The sequence below is a fragment of the Colossoma macropomum genome, unplaced genomic scaffold, assembly GCF_904425465.1.
Source record: "Colossoma macropomum unplaced genomic scaffold, Colossoma_macropomum, whole genome shotgun sequence".
Lineage (NCBI taxonomy): Eukaryota > Metazoa > Chordata > Actinopteri > Characiformes > Serrasalmidae > Colossoma > Colossoma macropomum.
Window position 1 is genome coordinate 1,188,699 of NW_023494790.1, and position 27,024 is coordinate 1,215,722.

At 40.4% G+C, this 27,024-nt stretch overlaps 1 protein-coding gene across 2 annotated transcripts in view; it reads right to left on the reverse strand.

The window, feature by feature from the left end:
- Positions 1–6,925: 6,925 nt before the first annotated feature.
- The window catches only part of zranb1a (zinc finger, RAN-binding domain containing 1a), a 53,007-nt gene continuing 32,908 nt past the window's right edge, over positions 6,926–27,024 (reverse strand). For both annotated transcript variants that reach the window (XM_036571869.1, XM_036571868.1), the window contains exons 5-11: positions 24,925–25,078; positions 21,141–21,212; positions 18,255–18,453; positions 15,922–16,042; positions 14,496–14,625; positions 9,084–9,313; positions 6,926–7,352 (exon numbers count right to left, since the gene is read on the reverse strand). In XM_036571869.1, the coding sequence (XP_036427762.1) occupies positions 7,134–7,352; positions 9,084–9,313; positions 14,496–14,625; positions 15,922–16,042; positions 18,255–18,453; positions 21,141–21,212; positions 24,925–25,078 (1,125 nt within the window). In that variant the 3' untranslated portion in view covers positions 6,926–7,133. The remainder of the gene's footprint in view (positions 7,353–9,083; positions 9,314–14,495; positions 14,626–15,921; positions 16,043–18,254; positions 18,454–21,140; positions 21,213–24,924; positions 25,079–27,024) is intronic.

Genomic DNA, 27,024 nt, shown 5'->3' on the forward strand with positions numbered 1-27,024 from the left:
ACAACCTCCTGACCATAGGCACAGTGCTGTTCCCAGCGAGCCACAGGATCTCACATATGACTAGCTTTTTTTTTGGACTTTTGTCTCTAAGATTCCTGGCTTCATAGCAAAGCACACTTACAAAACACTACCCTGCTCAGGATTAGACCCAACAACCTCCTGACCATAGGCACAGTGCGGTTCCCAGCGAACCACACGATCTCACATGTGACTCGCTTTTTTTTTAACTTTTGTCTCTCTTCCAGGAAGCCACAAGGACTCTGAGTGTTCCTTGCTTTTTTTTAACATTTGTCTTTCAGATTCTCAGCTTCACAGTGTAGAAATGTACAATGTTCATGAAGCCTTTGAAGATAGAATCCCCACCAAAAGGATGTATTTCTGTTTTGCTTTCATCAGATTTATAACAAAACAAAACAAAAACACCCATTTCTCTTCATAAATAAAGAGTGTGGCTGTGTAATAAGTGTGTGAGACACTGAGTGTGTTTACATGCTCTCAGTAATCCGAACATAATCGGGTTTCTGCAGTGATCTGATTATCCAAATGGTCGTGTAAACAGCACTCTGATTTCTTAGATTAGAGTAAGTTCTAGAAATCTGATTAAGAAATCTGATAAAGAGGCTGGATTTGAGCTGAGTAATCAGATTTCTCAGTGCTGTAAACTCTTACTCTGATTTCTTTCAGATTTCTCAGTCTGAGCATGTGCGAAAACAGACGGCGGTACCGGAAATAAGCAGCGAAACCAAATACATGCTTGACTAAATGAAGGATTTAAATATTCTTCATCTTCTAGACGATGTATCTGGATATATTTTAGGTAAAGTGGTACGTTTTAAAAAGCCGCTCATGAAGTTTGGGTTTTACATTATTTTTACATTCTTCTGTGAGTTTATTGGCCGGTTGTAAAGCAGAAATCTGATTACTGTCTGACTCACGTAGACCTGGAGTTTCCCCATTATCTGATTACTCAAGTGCGTGTAAACACACTGGACATACTGCTGACAATCTGCTTTTCTGCAGTTATCGGATTATTAAGTGTATGTAGACGCACTCAGTGTTTACGCACACATTCACGTTTTCCCTGGATTCACTTTGTCCTTTGAGTGTAACTGTTATCCTGGGAATAATCAAGTCTCTTGTAGTTCAGACGCACTGTTATCAGGTGGATCGATTAGTACACCTTACAGCCTTCCTCACTCAGTCTGCTGGAAAAGGCTATTTTTTAAATTCTATTGTATTTCTTAGTTTGTTTTATACACTTTGATTTCCTTCTGCTGTTCCTTTTGCTTTTACTGATTTAAGGCACTCTGAACTGCCTTTGTGTATGAAATGTGCTATATTAATAAACCTGCCTCGTTAATGAACAGACTGTAGAAAAGGTCACATTTCCAATTAATTCTATATAACCTCTCGTTTCCAGTAGGTGTCAGTAATTACCATCCTCCATCGTTGTGGACGTCACTTCCAGAACACTCTCCAGTTTCAGCTCATATACACATTTACATATTGCCCCAGGATTTGACCTAAAAACCTCCTGATCTTTGAAGCACTGCTCTTAACAGCGAAGCTCAAGGCCTAAATGATGTTTTTGGACGTAGAGTCTTCACATTCAAACCCGACACAATCTGCAGACGTACAGCCTTAAAACTCGTACAGAGAGCAGCAATACGGATATTAAACAAGACTAAACAGAGCTCATATCACCCCGTTACACACTGCACTGACCGCCTGGATCTGAGAGAGTTCAAAGCTCTGCTGCTGGTTTTTAAAGCTCTAAATGACCTTAAAGCTCCTGAACGTCTGTTTATGATCTCAGATCTGCAGATACTGAACTTCTGAACTCCTTCAGTAAAACAGAAAACGTGGAGAGACTGTTACGTGTAAGCACGTATTTCATTTTTTCTCTCTCTTGGTCTCCTCCTTCACAGAGGTACCTGCTCTGCAAACAGTCATGTGAGGAGAACCAATCAGAGGCCTGGCTGGTGCAGTTGGGGGAGGAGCCTATGTTTTAAAAGAGGCCTTTAAGCTGGCTGAGGAGAGAGAGGACTGATCATGTGTGCTGTTTTAGTCTGTGTTTTAATCTCGTGTTGAGTCTGCTCTGTTTTAGGTATTTTATCGGTGCTTCTTTTAACTTAGTTTGCAAGATTTCGCTCTTTGTTAGAGGAAATGCTTCAGTTGTTGGTATTTTACCTGCACACTTTTACCTTTGTTTTACAAGAGATTGTTTGTACCACCTGGGCTTTCAAACAGGTAAGAGGGGTGCGCCTATACATTCGCACCACGTAGATGTCTACTCTGTCTAGCTCCCCAGGTCAGAGGGCACCGCCACATGTTCGTTACTGGCTAGGTAACTTTTGTATCCTTTTTCAGATTTGCTAAGTACTTCTGTTTCAGAGTAGGTGAGCGTGGTTAGGTTTTGTTTTGTTCTTTTCTTTGGTGCTGTCCACAGTTTGACTCTTCCAGTGTGGTACTGGATATCAGAGCACACCAGTTTCACTGTAGTTTGTTTTAATAAAGTGGCTTCAGAAGCTCTATATTGGTCTGTTCCTCAAACTAATCCATTCTCACCTGTTCAGAATTTTAATGCCTCGTTACTGATCCCACAGCGCCCTAGACCAAACGTGGGGTCGTAACAGAGACTCTCAGTTATTCTGCTTCTAAACTGTGGAGCTCAGTTCAGCTTTTATTAGACAGTCGAGCTCAGAGCTCACTTTTAATAAACACCTGAAAACGCAGCTCTTTAACTCAGCGCTTCAGTAAAACTCTACGGCTCTTTTGGTGTTTATCTCTTTGATTTGATGTCATTGTTTCATATGATTTTAATTCAGTACTCGTTTATTTGTTATTCTTCTATTGCTGTTGAACTTTGAGCTGCCACCTGTTTGAAAAGTGCTCAAAAAATAAAGTTACTATTGTTTACAGGCTTTGCACTTTTCAAGCTTGTGGTCCTCAAATGCTGTTTTTCCAGGATGCACATTTTCACATTTGCCACAAGTCCTGTTTCACAGAGTGTAACACCCTCGGCACAAATGGCCAACAGCCGCTTCATGGCTGGTTACTTTTGGCTTCCCAACGGTGTCGCTGGATAACTGCACAGGGGTGTCCAGTCCTGGATCTTCACTGTGGTTCATTTTGAACGCTCCACTTTGCTGTTTGCCTGATTAACCTGATCAGAAAGAAGACACAGATTTAGGTTTCCTGGGTCTTCACAGTGAACCTGTAAGCACTTTCTGTAATAACTTTCAGCCAATAAACCCTTCAGACATCTGGTTCCCATCACCACCACAGTAAAGAGATCAGTGAGCAAGTTTCTCAGTGTGGCTGCAGGTTTTCACTCCAGCAAAGCAGGAGGTCACCTGATAATGTTTGAAGACCAAGACCAACTGATGAATCAGGTGAGCTCCAGCTTGTTTGGAGTAAAATCCTGCAGCCAGACTGACCCTCTACAGATAAGACTGGACACACTGGATCAATCACCTTCTGTTTACATGCAAGACCTCATGACGACTCCTCATTAGCTGAAGGAGGTCTTGAGCAGGTGAACTGTAATGTCAGTTCTCCTGGAATTCCAACTCTTCACACTGGCCCTCCTCCGTTAATTACCCTTACGATCACTTATAAACATGCATATATAAAAGGGGCTTCATATGAATGCAAAACCCAAAGTCTGCACTTTCAGGATTTGAACCAACAACCTGCTGATCCAGATTTCAGGCACACGGTGCTTGTAATTGGGCCACAGGGGCACAAAGAGAACTGAGAGGCATTTTTGGACATCTGTATTTCAGATTTCCAGCAAAGACAGTCAAACCTTTTTATCCTGATTGGGATTTGACCCAAGAACCTTCCGAGCTGGCAAAGCTTAGACCACTGAGCCAAAGAACTTTACAGACCATTTACAGCCTCCTCTTCTCCTTCCTTGCCTTTTGGATTACCAGGTTCACAACAGAGATAGGTACAGAGGGCCAGAGCGGCCGCGAGCTGTTGCTATAATTTTCCGGATCATTATCTTAAGATAACGAGTTGTTCGTTATTTCAAGATAATTTTATCATCTTGAAATGACAAGATACATAACTCGTTATCTCAAGATAACTTTGAGATTTGAGCCACAAACCTGCAGTCCTCAGAGGCATCACTCAGCCAGTTCCTGCATTTTAGGACACTTGATTTTCAAATGAACAGCTTCACATTGGAGACATGAATAAATAACCTCATAATTTTCTCTGTCAGATACATTTATATACTCAAGTCAAGTCACAGCCTTCTGCCTTGATCAGGCAGTTTCAGCTCTGGCCCATTTCAGCCTGACCGCCATGGAGCTACATGCTGTACAACGCTGTGCAAACCTCACCTGCATTAACTCAAACTATCTAATTAACCATTAATGCTCTGCCTGTTTTTCCCCGTTTTGAACTATAATACTTTATATTAATGCTGTTTGCTATCCGGTGTGGTCCAGAGGAGGATGGGTTCCCCTTCTGAGTCTTGGTTCCTCTCAGTGTTTCTTCCTCTTAGGGAGTTTTTCCTTGCCACTGTCTCCACTGGCGACGCCCATGGGGGCTCAGACCCGGATTTTCCTGTAAAGCTGCTTTGTGACGACAACTGCTGTAAAAAGAGCTACATAAATAAACTTTGACTTCATTGAACCACAGTGAAGATCGATCCAAGATGGTGCCGAGTTTGACAGCTGTGCTGCGAGCTCATTTAGTTTTGTGTGAATTGTGTTTACCTGTTACTACTTTTGCCAGCACTATATTTAGAGTCTAATGTGTGTATATATAGATATTTTGTAACTTATTTATTTTTTTGGCTTATTTAAGTACTATAAGGGGGCCACACTCACCTTCGCACCTGTGTAAACGTGACGATTTGATTAAACAAATGAAAAATGTTTGATTGGTCTGCACCACACAGGGCAGGTAAGAAAAAGCAATCATGTATTTATCTGTTTCTAATTAACCCGTCAGCATCGGAATGTTTCATTTCCTTTGGTCCAGCTGTTCTCTCAGCATGCAGCTCTAAATTTCAAATATACTGAATCAGTGAAAAAGTGGGGTTTTCTCACTTATATTGAAATTTTCAAACGTTCTGACATTTTGTTACCCTGTTCTTCAGTGGTCAGGACCCCCATGGACCCTCACAGAGCAGGTACTATTTGGGTGGTGGATCATTCTCAGCACTGCAGTAACACTGACGTGGTGGTGGTGTGTTAGTGTGTGTTGTGCTGGTCTGAGTGGATCAGACACAGCAGTGCTGCTGGAGTTTTTAAACACCTCAGTGTCACTGCTGGACTGAGAATAGTCCACCAACCAAAAATATCCAGCCAACAGCGTCCTGTGGGCAGCGTCCTGTGACCACTGATGAAGGACTAGAGGATGACCAACACAAACTGTGCAGCAGCAGATGAGCTATCGTCTCTGACTTTACATCTACAAGGTGGACAGACAAGGTTGGAGTGTCTAATAGAGTGGACACAGTGTTTAAAAACTCCAGCAGCACTGCTGTGTCTGATCCACTCAGACCAGCGCAACACAACTGCAGAACTACAAAGTGCACCTATATAGTAAGTGGAGCTGATAAAATGAGCGTAGAAATAAGGAGGTGGTCAGAATGTTATGTCTGATCCTTTTAAATGTGTTTTAGTAACAAAATATTGTGTCGTATGTCACAAAATGCACCTCACTGCAAACTCTGATTTCAAACCCACTGACTTTCTTCATTTATATATTGTTTTGTCCTTGTGGCCCCAACCATTCGATACACTTCGCCCTTCAGCCCCCCAGGACAAAAGGTCTGGGCCCCCTCTCTTCAGACCAGTCAGAGCTCGTTCTGTGGCACTTTTCCTTCAGCTAAATTTAGCTGTGAGTTGCTGAAAATCACGGTGGTACAGAAAGAGACAGAGACAGCAGGACACGGGTGGAAGTGTGTGTGTGTAATTTAATGTTATAGCACACTCGGTAGAAGCTGTGTGTGTATCTGCTGTCCCATCCCGGACCCTCCCGCCTCGTCCTCCCCCCACAGAGAAGCACCTAAAGTTGTAACATCAAAAAATGAGGTACTAGATCGTCACACGTTATACATGTCAGTAAATTTATACACATGGGGGTTCTTCTCATTCCTCACAGCAAGAGTACACACCGTAAGAGTGCAACGTAAAAGGTCAGAAAGACTGAACAGACGAACCACAGAGAGAGAGAGAGAGAAATAAATGAGAGAAAAGAGAGACACAGACAGAGACAGAGGGGCGTAAATGGGAGAAAAGATGAAGAGAGAGCAAAACGTAAAATTACTCAGCGTACGGTATCACTCCTAAACAAATAAATACAGTCAGTCTTTAAAAAAAAAAACAACAACGCTAGAGGGGTAAGAGGGGGAGGAAACAGTGAGGGGAAAAAATATAATCACACTCACGAGAAAAGTTACTTCTTTCCATTCTAACTTTCTTTAGATATATTTGTTTGTTTTTTGCTTTTCTTTAGTGCGTCGCTGTCGCAACAACTGAAACATCATGCTAAACACGCTCGTCTCTCTCCGACGTCCACAACTAAACCTGAAGATAAACCAAAAACGTCTGCTTCTTCTTCCCAAAAGTGAATCAATTAAAACTTTAAATCTGAATAAAAGAAAACAAAACAAAGCCTTTTAACAAACATCTTTTGGAAAAATGTGCTTTTTTTGTAAGTGCCAATAACAAACCTTTATAAACTTCATTTCTGCTCATCGATGCTGGTATTTCTTTTTTGTTTTTTTCCATATTACACATCTTTTAAAGAACCGCATGCATTACAACTGCACTGATGGGTAAGTATTTATATATATATTCATATATATATATGTATAGAGAGAGAAGGGGAGAGAGATATTTATTAAATATGACGGTTTCCTCTCTACTAGACTGAATCGCAGTTCTGTGGTTCGGGTTGCTGCGGTTCTAGTGTAGCGTTATGAGAAATGATGGGGGGGGCGGGGGGCAGGGGGGGTGTAGAAATGTCCATCAATAAAACCCTACTTTTCCTTAGTGAGTGCGTTTGTGTGTTGGTGTGAAATGGCTGGAGGCCCTTCCCTCCCTGACGTGAAAATAAATGGTGAATCAGTTTCTGAGAATTTCGATCCCCCACAGTCCGTCTCGTCCTCACTCGTCTTCTTCGTCCTCCTCCTCCTCTCCGTCGGACAGCGTGGGGCAGGGTCGGATCTGCCTGTATCCGTCCAGCCACTTCTCCACCATCTGAGTGACCAGTGGATGGTTCCTCCGCCTGCAGCTCTTCTGCATAGCGGCCAGCATCCCGCCGTCCGTCACGCAGCAGTCCAGCCACTCCCTCAACAGCTTCTCCTGCTGCTCCTCGTTACCCATCTGTAACACAGACATGCACAGCATACGGTCGTTTGTGAAAGTTTAAAGGTTTTAAGTGAAAATAACACAGAGAACACACTTAAATACGCAGTTTTCACTGCACAAATTCTATAAACTTGTTCATTTTAAAGCTGCACTATGTAACTTTTGGGGGGGACCCCTTCAGACCCCTTTACCAAGCAGAAAAATCTAATAATTACAAGAGAATTCTGAGAGAACTCAGTCTAAGCTTGGTGAAGGAGCGTCTTCCGAGGATGTGAGTGAATTATCTACTATTATAATCACATCTTCATCAGTATGATGTTGATTTTGAGATTATCTGAGACCTAAACATCAAGCCAGACGTACGAAAACGTCAGAGGCGAGTTGAAAACTCTCGATTTAACGCTTTCCCACTTTTAAAGGACTATTTCAGGCTTTACAGGGCGACTCGCAGCAGCAGCTTTTATTCCCCCAACTCAGAAATGCTATTTACTTCAAAACAAAAAATCTTACATACTGCAGCTTTAAAATAATAACAATATAAGCTGTGAAGCTGTGGGTCCATCCCCAGCTACCATTTCACTCGGTCACTTTGTCAGTATTATTATTATTATTATTATTATTATATCATATTACTGCTATGGACAACAACACAGTCACATTAAAATGTATATATTCTTCAGAGATTATCTCTTGTTTAATATAAATATTTTTGTACAGAACAGAGAGGATTTTTGTATACATTTTGTGTATTTTTAATATATTTCAGTATTAATATTTTCTTGTATTTTTATTTTTACTGTGTTTACTTTCTGTAGAGTGACTATCTGAGCCCCACCACAAGCACTGAATGAACATGAATGTCCTGGCATGTTGTGCAAATGACAAATAAACTTGAAATTTGAACAATAATACAATAAAATAGGCTTAATCCCATTTCACCCCTTCACCTCTACCAGTTAGCTCTACCCCTCCGCTTTGTGTGTTCAAGGAGTAGGGCCAAGTGTTAGGGCTATATGGCCTTTTTCAGAGACACTCCAAACAGAGTGTTATGAGAAAAAAGAAAAACAACAAGATGGAGAACAAGAGACCAAAGAAACACACAAATGTGTGAATTTTCTCTGTTAAAAAATATGGTAACCATCGTATTGTCTTAGTTTAATGTCGTTTTAATGTGTTATGGTCCTTTTCTTCACAACAACATACAAACATAGCCAGTAGTGTGTGTCTCAGTAGCTAGATATATTTCCGTTCCACCTTAAAGGGCACAGCAGCTCTTACACCATTTAAGGTGGAACGGGAAAATTCAAACAAGAATCTGGTGAATATCTGACTTCAGCTTCATATCACTGAAGAATTAGGGGTGGGTGATAATAAATAATTGCCCCCCTCTTTGAAGGCATATGAGTCCCTAAATGTAACTGAAGCCCAGCAGTGAGGAGCTGAACTTTACCCTCCTCTGCTGTCACTGCAGACTGGCAGGGTCACCTACAGAGCAGCGCTGGTAGCTGTTAATGAAGTGATGCTCTTTTTATTTGAGGGTCCCATTTCAGAGGGAGGATCTCAACCACTACCCTGTGACTCAGTTCCAAGAGGTAAGGCGACACTCGAAAACAAGGGGTAGGGGTAAAAATAAGAATTGGGACTGGGCCTTAATGTCCCAACAGTGAGACACAAGATGTAAGAAAGGATTTTGTTTGTGCTTCCCTGCTGTTCCAACTGTGTTGAGGTTTATACATCACCATGTACCTCTTGTGCCGACAGGAAGTGGATGTGCAGCAGCTTCCTCTCGCTGTCGACCAATGGGAGGAAGGTTACCGTGACGTCGTCGTCCGTGTTGAGATTGGCGCCCGCGCCGCGATTGTCGTAGCCGTCTGTCTCCATGGCGACCAGCGCAGAAAAGTGACCCCTCGTGTAACCAAGAGCGATAGGGCTTTTCCAGCAAAAGCTCTGTTCCCATAGCAACGGTAAGTACACACCTAGCGAAGATACAAACAGGTAGCTTTATGCACCAAAACCAGGCAACATTAACTTTTACACGACCAATTTCCAACCTCCATTTATCTTACAAGTTACCACGCTGTGTTACGGTGCTCTTAAGACGGATATATGTAAATGAGCTCTGTTCTGATTGGTTGTTGTGTGTTGAGCCTCATTTGTACAGCACACCTACCAAACACACTCCTTTTAATTTCAGCTTGAGCAGGTGGGGCTAAACTGCTGTAGACTGAATATGCAGGTATAAACAAATGTGCTGTTTTTTTGTGACATTACAAAAACAATGAATTCAAAGTAAGTTTTTATAGTTTAGTATCCACATACTGGACTGTGTAGTGTCCACATACTGGACTGTGTAGTATCCACATACTGGACTGTGTAGTATCCATATACTGGACTGTGTAGTATCCACATACTGGACTGTGTAGTGTCTATATACTGGACTGTGTGGACTGATGAGTAAAATTTAATAGTGTTTACATGCTACAACAAACTCTTCTGTGGCCAACTCCAAACCCACTGTAGCTCCACTTTGCTGGTGTACAGCCAGAGACTGAATGTACTGATGTACAGTTTGTGTTGGTCACTCTCAACATCCTCTAGTCCTTCATCAGTGGTCAGTTTCTGACCACAGAGCCACTCTTGTCTGGTTATTTTTTGGCGGACGGTCCACTCTGAACCTAATAGTGACACTTAACGTTTGCCTGATATACCAGCACCACACACTATCAGGTCAGCATCACTGCTGTGCTGAGAACAGACAAGCACACAAATAATATCTGGACTATTGGACAGAAACTGACCAATGATGAATGTGATAAACTGGATAAACTGTGCAGACCAATGACCAGTGATTAGGAGGGTTGACAAACTGTGCAGCAACTGATGGACTACAGCTGGGATCATCAAAAAGCGAAGTGCAAGCTCCTTCTAGCCCAGGAGTCGCAACCCAAATGTAAAGAAGAGCCTTTTTACCCTTTCAACAAAAATCAAACCTCCTTGGGAGCCACAAGATTTTATGTCCATTTTATCATCTTGGCTGAAAATGTGTCTCAGTATGTGCTAATTTATTAGTACAGGCTAAAAACATAATATAAACTAAAACGCAGACTTACTGTGCTCTCCTTTAACGTTTAGCTCAGCCAATTTTCTCACATCTCTGGCAGGAAACTTTTCCATAAAAGTGGAACAGACTAGGCGAGACTGTTGTCTGCACTGCAATGGTGACCAGCAGTCTGCGCTGATCTTCAGGGTTAAAGGGTGAATCAGCAGTTCTACATTAACTCCAGAGTTTAAGACCATTTACTGTTAAACTGTGTTGAACGATCAGCAGAGCTTTATTTTACTGTAAAGGAGGATTATTTTATTTTTACCTACAAACCTAATTCTGCTGTGGAGCCACAACAGGGCAGTAAAAGAGCCGCATTGGGGGGGTGGGGGTGGGGGGGGGGCAGGGCTAAAGGGAACCCCCCACAAAGTAAGACCAAACTGAACCGGGGGCAGAGGGGGGATCCAGTGTTTCCATAAATACATTTTGAATTTTCTGTCAAAATTAACAGCCTCACAAAAGTTGACCTACTGTAAGTTTTCATTATGTTCAACATTAGATTGTATGTATAAACTGGAAACTTCCCCGAATTCATAATGTACAATACAGTGCACAGAGCTGAGTCGCTCTGCTTTAAAACTAGAGAAGACTAAACACCCCCATTCGTGCCCGTATAGCAGCAGATACAGTACAAAGCTCAGCTACGAAAAGCAAAGAACACGTCGCAGTGAGAGGTCCGATAAACATCAAGCTAAAGCTAATTTTTCACTCGTATAAATTTACATTTATTGGAATACAAGTTTCAGATAACGTAATAATGAAACCTTCAAAACATGATCCGAACTTTGTACCTCTAATTTTGTACATCTGATGTTTTAGATGGGCTGAGCTCAAGTAACACATTCTTTACGCTGCAGTTTCACTGATCTTCAATTCTGTCGGTGTCTAAAAGGCTAACAAAGGACTAACAACCATAACAACCGGAGAACGAATACAAACATAACAAATACTCGGGTATTTAAATTATTCGGGCCAGTCCTACAATTACACAGAACACAGAGCTGCTCCACACCCTGATGTTCTCTCTGCTCTTGACTCGGCTGAACTGTGATGTACGAGGCTTCGGGGTCACAGCTGGAAATCACTGCACTCTACAGACACATACACGACGCACTCTGGACAGACGGGAGGAGCAGCTGGCTCTGGCTGCCTCACTCCCAGCTATAATGCATTAGTCTGGTCCATAAATGTACATTTGCAGTTCAGACATTCGCACATACAAGCACTTTCTGTAAATCCCGGCCACATTAGTGCTCCATGTAACGAGTCTGGGCGATCCCCATTATCTCAAATGCGTTCACAATAATGCTGCTGCTAGCTTATTCGCTCGCTCGCTCTCTCTCTCTCTCTCATTTCCTTTTCATGTCATCTATGCTTTACTGTCAGGAAAATGACAGTGTGAATTATGACACAGCAGTGGTACATAATGTATCCGCTCAGTCATAAAACCTCATATCTACAAAATAATACTAACATTATAGTAGAAAAAAAAAATGGTTTTTTTAAATCCATTCTGCACAGATTTCTGTGTGACAGGCAGGAAAGTGGGTGGGATGACAATCTTTGAAAGGCAGGTATCATTTTCAATAAATTGACATAAATTAATAAAGTTACCAAACTCCAGAATTACATATTTTTAAGTTAAAAATGCATCGTATAAATACTGTCAAACATACTGAAATAATTGTTATTTATCATTTATCCGATATTTGACCAAAAGCAAACCGAGTCAAACAAACCCACTTTCAATGTAAATACAAGCTAGCCAGCTAGAGCACACAGAGGAACATGTGCGAGCCCCTGGATTCACAGAAGAGCACAGTAAATATCATCTTTAACAAACTCGGCTCGTCCTTTTCGTACAGCTTATAACCGATTTATGTTGAATTCGACTTCTAAAATCATTTCAAATTCATGTTAACCTACTACTTATAATAATATCTTTATTTATAAAGCGTGTTTCATGCCAGTAGCAGCTCCAAGTGCTTTACAGACAGGAGATAAAGCTTAACAGTAAGGGAAACTATGAGTATTAATTAAAATATGTAAGACAACGACTCAGACTAAGACTATGAAAAAGATAAATAAAAGAGACGTAAAATTTTAATTAAACGCCAAGTTAAAGAGACGTTTTCAAATTGAAATGTATGTCGTCCACTAAAGTTAGTGTGATGGTCCATTCTATTCACGCTTTATACTCAAAAACAGTGAAAATGTCCTCACTGTAACACAGTGCAGTGCAATTTGCTGTAAAGGCAAATTCAATTCACTTAAAATAAGTTATTTTATTTTGATACGACAGCAATTATTACACATTCAGTGGTACAGATGCCTTCCTCTCTCTTCAATCTCTCTCTCTCTCCTCTCTGCACTCCTTCCCTCTTTCCTGCCTTTCACACAGAAACCTGAGCAGAAGTTCTCTCTCTCACGGACCGTAAGCATCAGTGAAAGCTGAAACCTTTCATTCAGCTCAGTCACATCAGTGAGTGGTGAATGAACATCGAGCTGAAATCAATTCTGCTGACGTAAGAAAGCACAGCTGAGTCAGTGACTGGAGGGAGAGACCATCACTGTTCAGACGCAGGGATATCAACCAGATGAAGTCCAGGGGCCGGATTCACCGAAGTGTCTTACGAAAGAAAATCTTCCTAAACGTGTTTTTTCTTAACTTCATTCTTAAGAAAAAAAGTTATGATAAATTGTTATTCTTTGATTAACCTTGTAAGAATTATCTTATTTTCTTAAGAATAACTCTAAGAACAAGTGGGATTCTGGAAAATATTATGTTCCTAAATGTTTTCTTAACCTTACGACAGCCTCACACTCGTCCAGGCTGTAAGAGTCGACAAGGTCAGCATCTAAATGTATCAGTGACGCTGCCTCTGCTCCTCCTCCTCGTCCATCAGCCCATAATTATCATATTTTCCAATGAGGATTTTTTTCTTGTTGGCTGCTTCTTCCCCATCACCTCTAGTTCTTGTTTGCTAAAATTTTTGAACGCTTGGTGTTTTTCCCCCGTTTTGCTCCTCTGAGTGGATTAAACTAAATAATGGAAATAACAGTTCTAAAGGTATCTTACATCGTTTATGGCAACATAGCCTACATAGATTTTCTTAAGAAAAATTTAAGAAAATAATTGAGATTATCTTTATGCCGGCCTCACACCAAACGACTTTTCAAGCGATTTCACTGTTGCAGGCAAATTTCCAATGTCGGAATAAAATCATGAGAGTCTTGCTCGAGTCATCTCGATCGTTGTGGTCAGGATGGCCGTCTTAAGTCAGTCTTTTTCGTCTTGACGCGGCGACAAAATCAACCGTGTTTAATATTATAAGTTTTAAGTCTTGACTCATGCAAATGTGACTGACATTTCAACAATTCAAGATTCCCAGTCTTTGCAAAATCATAGTCTGTAACTAAAAACTGTGACATTGTTTTTAGGTGTGACAGGTTGTCACTTTAGAAGACTTTACAAAGTCTTTCCAAAGTCTTCTAATGTATGGTTTGCATAAGACAATATTTGAGAACTTTTCATTTTTTTCAAGAATTGCATTTAAAAACATTCTTATGAACTTCTTAGTGTTTGTCTTAATAACCTTATAAGAAGTTTTTCTTAAGAAAGCTTTCGTGAATCCGGCCCCAGATCTACATTCCTTTATTCAGAACTCGAAAAATTATTCTTAATAGTAGAGATAAAATCTTCTATTGATCATTAATCATTATTAGAATTAACACATTGCTACTATTATTAAGTATCTTAATTATTATTAACAACTAATTACCACTTATTATAATACTAACAAAAATTTAGTAAAAAATACAGGAGGAAGTGCATTATGGCAAGTAATATTACCACTGTCATGTAGATCATTACAGTTGTGATGTTACTCGCGATAACTTACAACCCTGATGTCCTGATGCTGTTACAAAACATTTTACAGCAGTTCCAGCTGTTGCTAGAATTACAGCAGTGGTATAAAGCAAAGCCCAGGATGTTGTTTCAAAAACAGTTTTCAAAACTGGCAATTTGTTCCTCTAAAAAAGCTGAAACTCACCTTGAAAGCGAGTGTAGCCTAACGTTTCTCCACGGAAACTCTTGTAATACTTCACTCCGTAAACTATGATCGGCCGACGGAGAATGTGTGCAAGAACGAATATGTGAGTCTGCTCCAAACTCGCTCCAGGCTAGACGAAAGAGAGAGAGAGAGACAGTAAGAGCAAAAGGGGTGGGGCAGAGGGAGACAGAAAGCAGGAATGGAAAGGAGTGGGAGAAAGGTGAGAGAGAGGAAAGAGACAAAATATATATCACACAAAGGTTCAACTTTAATATTCAGCTCCTGAAATCACAAAAAGTCTCCTTAGACAGTCTCTGTCAAAAATCTGGGGACATTTTTCCTTCTTCTGAAAGTTAAATCTTGATGTTGCTTCACAATAAAGTAAGAAAAAAATAACCGCCAAGATGTAGGCCCAGTCCCATTTCTTATTTCTACCCCTACCCCTTGTTTTCGAGTGTTGCCCCTTGGAACTGAGTTACAGGGTAGTGGTTGAGATCTTCCCTCTGAAATGGGACCCTCAAATAAAAAGAGCATCACTTCATTAACAGCTACCAGCGCTGCTCTGTAGGCGACCCTGCCAGTCTGCAGTGACAGCAGAGGAGGGTAAAGTTCAGCTCCTCACTGCTGGGCTTTAGTTACATTTAGGGCATCATATGATCTTCAAAGAGGGGGGCAATTATTTATTATCACCCACCCCTAATTCTTCAGTGATATGAAGCTGAAGTCAGATATTCACCAGATTCTTGTTCTAGTTTTCTTGTTCCACCTTAAATGGTGCAGCAGTTACATTCTGGCGCTTCAGAACTGCTGGACTATTTAAGGTGGAACGGAAAAGATAGCTAGCTACTGAGACATTAGCATACTATTAGTGATTTTTTATGCTTGTTATAAAGAAAAGGACCAAAATACATTAAAACTACATTAAACTAAGATAATATGACAGCTAACGTAATTTTTTAATAGAGAAAATTCTCACATTTGTGTTTCTTTGGTCTCTTGTGCTGGTTTTTCTTTTTTTCTCATAACTCTCTGTTTGGAGTCCCTGAAAAACCTCCGTTTGGAGGGTCATGTAGCCCCAACACTTCACCCTCCCCCTCTATCTCAACAAGAATTGGGACACCCTACCCCAAGACGAGAACACGCAAAGCAGAGGGTAAGGGCTCAGTGGTAGGGGCGAGGGGTGGAATGGGGCGGGGCCCTAGTTATCATAAAACTATCATTTATCTTCAACGCTAATCTTCAGGTTGATCAAAGTGTCTCCCTTAGTATGGAGAGCCTTTTTCTTTTCCAGACTACTGCTAAAAGCACATATTGAAACTCTTTTGGCTCAAAGGTGGTATAAACACCTGAAAGGCTTGAATGCTGATGAGCGCTGAGAAGGTAGCACAGTTATAGACACTCTATATGTCCAAAATAGAGTTTGTACCTGGCTGGCGAGGGACAGGATGAAGGCCCAGTCCTCCTGCCACTGTTCCTCTCTGAGGGAGAAATGGAGGCCGAAACTCTGCGAGTACCACGACTCCCACTCTTTCCACCGAGTATAGAACCTGTAACACAAACACTCCTTAGTGTCTGTAAGTACCACTGTAACACTACCATGCACTTCTGTTTACTTCTCAAAAGTCTGGAATCACCGTTTTAAATTATATATATCCAGTTCTGCTGAAGATACATATAACAAATGATTTTAACCAATAATTTCACAGGTTTAAACTTATCAGAAGGCTGTAATAACTGAGGAAATGTTGCATGTGTCCAGAATGATAAACAGAGCTGTGCACTGTCAGAGAGAGTCCCCCCAAGCAACAAATAACATAAATGTACCCTCAAAGGTACAAGACTGTCCATAAGGCCCAACTGTGTAGTTAAAGTAGGTACACTAAATGGAGCACATTTCTACCTTTTCATAACTATAAAATGTTTGTAAAAAAAGAAAAATAAAATAAAAAGCATGAACAGGCTGTCAGGAGTCAGCAGGCTCAGCACATCTCATTTACATGTATTTGAGATCACAATTATTTAAGCTGACTCCAGTAATTTTCCACAGTTGTTAGACTTCACAGTCGTATCATGCGGCAACAAACAGAATATGAATTGGATGCAAGATCATGTAAATAAAAGAAGGAAGAAAACTCAGTCATTGAGACAATGTGAGGATTAACATGAACTTGTAGCTTTGCTTGACTATATATAGACACAAACACACACACACACACAAACACACACACACACACACATATATATATATAAAAATAATAAATATAATGTGTATATGTAGCAGTCTCCCACAGTCGGGGAATTTGCTGTCTAAGGCATCTTCCACACCTGCTCTGTTAAATAACTCTCACAAAAGCCCTTTCTGAGGCTGTGAAACTCAGGGAGCCTCAGTTTTGGTGGCTTAAACAGTATTTACCTGTTTTACCTGCTCTAATATACCTGACTTAAATCTTCAGCTAATGACTTAAAAATATTTCTAAGTGCTTGAAAAATGCGAAGCTGTGCGGTGCCTGGGGTCGGGGACAACTCCACTGGCCTAAACCTCTAAAAACCTGTCTTGTTTGGATTTTCCCTCTAGCTGAGCTCCTTATTCACCTGCTCGTGTGGCTTCACTGTCAAGCAGAGTTGAAGGTCAAGCAGGGCCGGGCAGGGCGATGACATTTATCGATATATATGAATATATCAACAAAATTTGGTACATTTATGTTCCTGCACTAAAGGCATCCTTTAAGGTACCACCCTAGTGACAGTCTAATACCTTTACTTTCCCCCTGAGAGCTGCAGATTATCCTAAAATGACTGAGAATGCTCTAGAACATTAAGAATGAAGTTATAAAAGGTGGTGATCAAATCCTGAAGGCCTCAGCAGACTTCTTGTGGAGACGACGTTCACCAGGTTTCAGCGAACAATAATGTAATTGTGGAGAAAAACAACCGCAGACGTCGCGTGGGGGCTTCGTTCATCGTGTCGCACACATGGCAGCTGGGCAACTCTGCGGATAACGACACTACGCAACAAAGCCTGTGATTGGTCGGTAAAAAAGAGGTGTGCCATGAATCAAAGATGGACGACTTTGAGGAGCTTCGTTTCGAAAGAAGTACGCTGAGCGCTTTGGCAGACGCACCGATATTTCACTGCTCAACGCACATTTGTTAAATAAACAGTGAATACCTCCTAAATGTAAGATACCAAGTCTGTTATTGTCGTACTGACTAGTACTGAGCACCACAACATACAGGGTATCTTATATTCAGGTTCACAGGGGGACGAGGCTGAAGTTGGCTTTCTATTCACCAGCTTCTTGTTCTAATTTCCCCCGTTCCACCTTAAATAGTGCCAGTATTCTGGACTCAAATGTCGCCATAGTTAGAACGGTAATAAAATCGTTTTCCAGTAGTCATTGAACTTGTCATAAAATGTCATAGCATCAATGGAGTATCTGCGACAGACAAAACGACACTGCAGAAATGTATGCGAGCTTGTAAGCTTGCGAAGGCGCTTTCAGCTTCACACAACCCTCAAGAATTTCGTTTCACAAGAAGTACGCTGAGGCCTTGAGGCAGATAGCTTGACAAAAATAATAAATATTTACAGTCTTTTATTAATCACTGAATAACTTGGTGATATTCCCAAATTCTGCACTGCCTGGTGTCCAGCTTACATTTAAATCTACACTATTTAGGTGTATTGAATAAAATAATAACACTATTACAAGGTTCCAGACATTCTGAATGTTAGTGTACACAGACTCCTGTTCTGACCAGTGTGAGCAGTCGTGCAGGCTGTCATGCAGCGTTTTGCGGAGGACCGAATCTTTATCGTAGATTCCCCAGGTGGCCTGTAGCACCGAGTCCAGCAGGCAGTCTCCGGCCGTTCGGTTCCACAGAGCGTACAGACGACTGTCCAGACGAGTGCCCAGCTCCAGAGACCAGTTAATCACAGCAGACTCCTCCTCCAGCTCTGCACACAAACATGGTGATGTTAATTTTAGTTACTATGGGCCCAAACTCTGGAACTCTGTACCTGAAAACCAGCAACTGATACTCTTAGCACTTTTAATAGGCAACAAGTGAGCACTTAAGTATTGTAATGTACTGTACTGCACTTATTAAAATGTACTGCGCTGCGTTTAATTCAGTTTCTTTCTCTCTGGGTTTTAACATGGGCTTTTGTTTCTAGCAGTGTCTGAGCTCAGGACTGGCCTTCTCTCTAACCTATTTGTACCTAGCAAAGATAAAGACTTAATCTAGATAGACAAAGCACTTTCTGTCAGTTGCTCTGGTGCTCTGGATAAGAGAGTGCTAAATGCTGTAAATGTGTAGTAAAACATCTTAAAAATTTTTTTAAAAACAAGTAAACAAAGGACAACAAAACAACAACAACAATATATATACATATACATATACATATATATATATATATATATATATATATATATATATATATATATATATATAAATAAATAATAACACACAGCACCTAAAGGCTGCTTACAAATCAAACCAGGACTTGCAGGAAAAGCAAGAAAAATTAGTATAAAATAAAGGGCGTAACAATATGCAAATTTTATTTTTGCAGCATGATTCAATACGTTGATGCAGATTACAAAAATAATAATACTTTTTTTACATTTATTTATTTTTGCTTATTAGAAAACCTTTCATTTTTTTCTTTGTTTTTTTGGACAAGAAGGCATAACTACAGATATTACTAAATATTAAAGGGGTAACTGGCACAGATAATTTTCTTAGAAGACACGCATAAAAACATACATAGCATGCGTACTATATCTCAGAAAAACATTAACAACAACACTAAGAGCTCATTAACAGGCAGATCTTGTGTTTGCATATAAAGCGCAGCTCTTCTGTTTTGAACTGAGGGGATTTTCTAATGTGACTCAGTCACTCACAGCGAACTGTGGCGTCCACAACCGCATAGATGTGGACTCTACCATCAAACGGAGGTGCCGATCGATAGCTCGTAACATCCTTTAAGAGGAAGTTATTTGTTTTGCATGTTCAGAATCAGCACTTAGCAGCTGCTTGAATGGAGAAGTAGCTGCTGGGAGCCGCATCTTCTCCTCGGTACGGTAACTGAGACACTGGGCTGAATTCTTCACAAACAGGTTAGCCTAGCTGAGGTTTATTAGCTAATAATGTCGGCATTTTGTATTTTGTTGTATTAATTTTGTAATTGTTGTATTTTTGTATAAAGAATTGAACATATTTGTGTTTGTAGATCTCTAGAAATCATTCCTGTGGTAAAATGTTGGCAGTTCGCTTGTCTAACGCGACCTGACAGGCTGCGTTCACAGCTCGTTAAGGTGAAGCAGACATTTCGTTACTGTTTAGCAGCATTTTTATTTGTAAATAACTTCTCGCTTTCATTCTGTACTCAGAGACTTTCTGTCCTCAGTGACTAACAGCAGAGGAGAGCCGCTGTCTGAGGGGCTGAGGAAGAGCAGCGGTTATGGGGAGAAAACTGCACTGAACGACTGAGAGCAGCTCACTTTTGCAGTGTATACGGGGGAAAACCCTGCGGGACCAGCGTTGTAGACTGACGTTCTCCCTGAACAATGCAAAATACTTCAACACTGGACGATGTAGAGCTTCAGAAAATAAATGCCTGCTCTGCCTGTCTTGTATTGCCGTGTTTATGACAGTCACATAGTGAATGTTGACGGCTAAATTTCAGACTAGGAGCTCATAAATCAGATGAGAATACATAACACGCATATTAGCTGCTTAACAGATTGTGTACGATCATTTTTTCTGGATGCATGTCGTTCAAAAGTATACATAGTTTTTATCCTTGATAAAATTAAGCAGGTTCATTAAGGCGAATCAGGACAGTGAATGAACTGAATGATTCATAAACTAATAGGCACAATTATCCGTATTTATCTGAGCCGCCGAGTCAAATATATCACAACAGATACGACTCCTTAAATCGGTCTGTTCTTCATACACACATATCTACAACAGTGTTAATGCAGGAAATCAGCTGCTGCAGATTTAGAGCCGTCCTTTTACTCTGAGGTGATGCACCTTTACAGTCGGAGGTGAGTGTAATCTGACCAGTGACTTCCAGTAAACAGATTAAATGTGTACAGCGCAGTGAAAGTTATGACGTATGATTCCTCTGAAGCTCCGTCCCGAATGCGATGCCTACTAAGGTTCCTTTTCAATTAAAATGCTGCCCAACCAGAGAGGAACCTTTGAAGGCAGGGACTAGTTAGACAGCTGCCTTCAGAATGGAACACACTAATTGTTTGTTTGTTGAGATGCAATTATACGCTACTCTCCTGTACATAGCAGTTACTGTCAAAACAATAAAAATTTAATAAAAAAAAATATTAGGGAAGAGTGAAGTTTATTTGGTAATGCAGACATTTGGTATAAAAAATAAAATTAAACTATGAATAAACTTTAAAAATTATACGCGATATATACGCCCTACATTCTGTGGTATTGAATATTTGAAACCACTCCAATGTTTCTGATCTCAGTACTTGCAGTTCCCGTGTGTCACTACTGTAAATGTTGTCTGTTACGTCTGTTGCTGAGGTTATGTTTTGTTGTAGGACTGGTTGTTCAGGTTGGTAGGTGTGGTTGCTGAGGTCATGTTTCGATTGCTAGGGTTACCTTTCTGTACATCACGGTCGAGAACTTCATCAAACAGCTTTTCTTGAACTGCAGGAGGCAAATCTTCAATGTCTGGAACAAAAACAAACAAACAACTCACAAACAGATCAAAATAAACAACTGCAGAATGTAAATAAAACATCAAAAATTAAACTTTTTTGTGAACAACCAGCTCAAAGAATAAAAGACAAACAAAATAAACAAATATACATTCATGACTGCAGATAGAACGGGGAGCATTTAGCTGTAATAATGCACAATATACACATTAAGACCTTATGATGCAAATTGAGCAGGAATTATGATCTAAACTCACATCTTATTAATGTATAATTCAGAGCATTTGATTCCTACAGGTTCTGCATAGTGTAATGTTCATTAACTTTACTTATGACTAGTAAGATTTCATAAGTTATTAGCTGTGAAGGATTTTTTATGATTTTTACTTTGCCCACAGCTGCGTTTGCTAGACAACAAAGACTGTGGTCAGTTCAACCAAGGGTCAATTCAGCATTGTGACCACAGGTCTGGCATCAGTCGCAACGAGACATTAGACATTTTCTAAACCACCTGAAGTGAAATAATATTTGGATTTATTGACAGAAACGGCCTCTTACGATACGGTCAGCTAAGGCAGGGGATCTTGACCTTTTCGTCTTCAAGGCCCACTTATTTATTACTAAAAAGCATGAAGGTCCACAGCAGGCTTTAAAAATATCATTTTTAGGAAATTCTCAACACAGTTATGTTCAGTGACAAACCCTGCAACATATGACGCATTTCCATAAACATAAAATATACACTGACCAGGCATAACATTCTGACCACCTCCTTGTTTCTACGCTCATTGTCCATTTTATCAGCTCCACTTACTATATAGGTGCACTTTGTAGTTCTACAGTTACAGACTGTAGTCCATCTGTTTCTCTGATACTTTGTTAGCCCCCTTTTACCCTGTTCTTCAGTGGTCAGGACCCCCATGGACCCTCACAGAGCAGGTACTATTTGGGTGGTGGGTCATTCTCAGCACTGCAGTTACACTGACGTGGTGGTGGTGTGTTAGTGTGTGTTGCGCTGGTCTGAGTGGATCAGACACAGCAGTGCTGCTGGAGTTTGTATATATGCCTGTAGATGGTTTTTTTATATTGTACCATCCTTATTATTATTATAACTGTCCTGTGTTGTGTGACTGACACTGGCTGCTAAATTCCTTCAGGATCAATAAAGTATCTATCTATCTATCTATCTATCTATCTAAAGTGGAATGTCAGGGTCAGTATGTTTTCTGAAGGCAAGGATCAAAAAACTGATGAAGCTGCTTTGGGTGCTCCCTTTTTGCAGGGCTTCACCTTTGAAAACAGGATTATTAATTTGTTAATTCAGTTATTTTTTCCACTGATTTTTATGACAAGGTGTCATCCAAGGTCCACTATGGACCACTGCTGCCCCTCAGTATTGGCCTGAGGAACACCAATGGGTGCTTTGTGGCCCACTTGCGGTCCGCAGCCTAGTGGTTGAGAAACCCTGAGCTACAGCGTCCAACCAATGTGGAAGAAACATAGTAATTCACTGCTACTGTGCAAGTTATGGCACATTTTATATATTTTTTTTTCTTTCCAATATGTTAGAAAACCAGCAAATAAATATAAATTGTGCACTAAAACTTACAGAAAAATGGCATATTTAAGTTTGCTATCTTAACTTTAATAAGTTTGTTAACCTATTTTCACTTCAAAGATCAACAAAAACATGTCATTTGACCAGTCACACTTTGCATGTGACTGCACACACACCGGTGGGTGTTCAGTGTCTCAGTAGTGATCGCACTGCAGAGCCTAGTGTTGATCCGAGGTCGGCCTGCTTAGAAACCTCCTCTCACGCACAGACAGTGCTGTATATATCTATAGGTGCAGGGTAATACAATACTGCGCTGCCGCTGGTAAACTGATACTCTGGTATGTGTTGTCTAAAGTCAGTACTGGAACACGCCTGTCAGGGGTCACGCCAACACAAACATCTTCGCTGCTATTAATAAACATTCTACCAATTAAAGCTGGTTTATCCAAATGTCCACTGTGGGAGATGCCATGAATACCATTTTCATGAATAAAGCTTTTTAATTTCAAGGACAGACACTCCCAGAATGACACACAGTTCATAGCAATATACAGTATTTACTGCTCACTCACATACGTGTGTGAATTATCACAACATAGTTTCCATTATTTTTTTTAAAAGGTTTTGATTATCAAATGAATTTCCTAATTCTCAATTTTGAGTCAGGACTGTATTTTGAACCATGAAAAAAACAAAACGCATCTGATGTTAAGAAAACTAAACGAACTGCATGTTTATTTCTGCGACTCTCTCCACTCGTTCTGAGTGTATTCCTCAAACTCGTGTCCTTACTGACTTTCCATACCAGATAACTGTCTCACTGGTTTGTGCTGCCGTGACCTCTTCTCCCTCCTCTTCTAACGAGCCTCCAAATGCACTAAAGCATTAAGGCCAATTTATAGGCAACAAGCGTCGCTCGACACACACAAAAAAATAAACAAACAACAGTGGTGGACAGACGTCACAGCGCTGTAGGCTTTCATGGTCCTGCATGAGCGACAAAAAGTCAGAATAGAACATCGTCTGTAGTTCCTATGAAAACTTGTACGACGAAGCAGCTACTGCACCAGCAGCGGAACCACACAGAACAGTGTGAAAACAGCTGCGTTTGAAGCTGCAAGGTTGCTACGGCAACCAGAAACACTACTTGTTTTCCCACACACAAGTTTCACTCACAAGTTCTTTCTCCGTCATCTGAATTTACATGCCCAAATCGCAAGGCAAATTATTCAGTAACTGCATGAAATAAATGTTTTTTAATAAATGTATGGTAAAAGTCCCCCTCAAATTAACAGAAAATGTTTTTTATGATCATAAACATAATGCTGTATGCTTACAATTCACTGCTGAAAGCCAAAAATCTTCAACACTCTTTGTATTTTTTATTAAAGTAATTTTTACAGAGCAGATCACTGAAGAGACGCCATCTGTTTATAGTTTATAGCCCAGATTTGTGGAAAAATGAGTCGACTTTGAGTTCAGATTCTTTTGTTATAAAGTTTTAAAACTACATCAGCCATCTATTGGACTGGAAAGAAGACAGTTACAGCTCTCATATGACGCCCACCTTTTGAATGAAGTTTATGAAATATGAAAGTTATGAAGTGAAGAACATGAAGTGCGTTTTGGAACCACCGGTGGTTCCACAGAGTTAAAAAGGTTAAAGGAATCACAGTTGCGGAAAAAGGTTTGAAGTTCTGAACCGCTGGCAACCTGTTCTGTTTAACATATTGGGGGAAAAAAAAAGGACAGTAAACACAGCAGCACCTGTGAGTGTCATCATCAACCTGTCATGAATTTTTGGGCCATCTCTAATCTTTATTTTAAATCTGACACCATGCTTCTATTTTGCATCTCTTTATAATCTACTTGAAAGATTTCGATTGTAAATTCTATTATCAGCATGACAATTTGAATAAAAAGTAAAAAAAAATCTTTGAAATGTTATTTTTTTATCATTTGATATGTCCTGCATGCACAATCCAAAAAGCCTTTGAAGAGTAGATCAAATACCCCTGAGAGCGTCCGAACACGGCTTAAACAGAACCTGTTTTCAAAAATCTGAAATTTTCCAAGTTTAAGTGGAAAAATCCCTGATTTTCAATGTGTTCTAAGACTCTGATTCATATTTATAGGCTCATCGCCGTAACTCGTTAAACGAGTGTACCTGCTGGTAGAGTGAAGGTGACTAAATCCGTGAGGAAGTAACAGGCGAAATCTCCTTTGCGCTGGTGCAGCGAGGAGGCGATTTCTCTGCGAATCTGTTCCGTCAGCTCGGGACACACCATCGCCGGGATACACTTCACCGCCTGCTGAGACACCTGGAGTCCAAGAGGAAACAATAAGGTCAAACAGAGGTCACATACAGCTCACTGTGATTCTTACAGCAGGACGCCGAATGGTTTGGGGATAAAAAGATTAGCACCGAATTTTCCAAAAGCATCACAGCACAAACATCACACTGCAAATATCTTTATGGACAATGTGTCTGAGGGCCAGAGCACACAGTTTTCCCCACAAACCTACAACACACGCATCAAAACTTTGGAGACCCCTTGGCTTCTTGGAAACTTTCAACAACGAATTTTACTTTTGATTAAGAAAGAAAAAGTTGTAGCGAAGGGTTTGTCAACATAAAACGGCTATTTGCTAAAACTGTATGGTACTTTAAACTAGGAACGGGCACTTCGGTCAAATACCTCATCAAAAAAGCTCCAAATAGGACTCTTAAGGCTACAAGCTGCTAATCTTCCTATTACTGTATTATATTAAAAAGGGACCACAAATCTATAGTATATGACATAAATTCAAATTTACTCTGAGAAAAGCAGTCAATCTAAAGTCTTTAACATAAACAGCCTGTTACCTTGGCTACTGATGTTACTCTAGTCGCACTAAATTTCATCTCATATCTTTTATATTGAAAAACAGCAAGTTTGTGAACTGTCCACGGCGCAGAGTGAGTCCTCTCACCCGATGGGCTGCAGCCTTTAGATGGCTGCAGTAGTCTTTCTTTGCATCTCTTTGAACTAAACAGATAAGAAACTCTGATCAAAATGTAAGATGCTCTACACTGCCCTCTGGAGGAGTTCTGACCTACAATTGTATGCAAAAGTTTGGGCACCCTGTTTAAAAATATTTTGTGGATTTTTGAAGTAAGAAGTAAACAACTTTTGCAGAAACCATTCTAATACAATAACGTTTTACTGCAAATGTTACAATTACTTTATATTTGATAGATTAAAAACAATATAAAATATTAGTAATTGTGGCATCTGCTGAAGTTTGGACACCTTTCCAGTTGTAAAGTCTCAAAACGTAACTCATTAGGCCATAACTGATTTGCTAAGACTGGTTACGCACGTCAAGAATCGTCATTAGTAACTGTCAGATGATTAAAATTCCAGAGCATGGAATTAATCAATGTCTGATTAAAGTCAGGGCGAGATCTGGTTGTATGCTGGTCAGAAAGGCAAAGCAAAACCCCCACATGACAGCAAAGGAGGTGCAGGAAGTTTTAGCTGACACAGAGTGGCGGTGCACCGCTGTACTATGTAGCACTGCTAGCACAAATATGATCTGCATGGAAGAGTCACCAGAAAAGGCGATGTCTAAAGTATGCAAAACAACATTCAGAAGAACTCTGGAAACAAGTTCTCTGGACAAATGAAGAAAAAATCTAAGTCTCTGGCCACAGTCACTAAAGGCATGCTTGGAGAAAAAAGAAGCAGCATTTGATGAACGGAACACCTTGCCAACTGTCACGCATGGGAGTGGATTTGTTACGCTTTGGGGTTGTGTGGGGTTCCAGTGGCACAGGAAACATCACAAGGATAGATGGAAAAAATAAACTGCACTAAATATCAGGAAATTTCGGAAGAAAATGCAACACAATCAGTCAAGAAATTGAAGCTAAAAAAAGTGGTGTCTACAACTGGACAACTATCAAAAAATCCACCACAAACTCCTTTAAGAAATGCAGGCTGAAGCTTTTGGACTGTCCCTCACATTTTCTTGACCTGAACATCACTGAAAATCGTAAACTGAAAAGCTCATAAACATGCTGTGTGTGCAAGACGGCCCAAGAACATCACAAAACTAGAAGCGTTCTGCAAGGAGGAGTGGGTGAAAACTCCTAAAACAAGAACAGAAAGACTATTAAATGGCTACAAAATGCGTTTGCAAGCTGTGACATGCACCAAAGGGGGGGGGGAGGGGGGTGTCACTAAGTACTGACTTAGTAGGGTGTCCAAACATTTGCACAAGT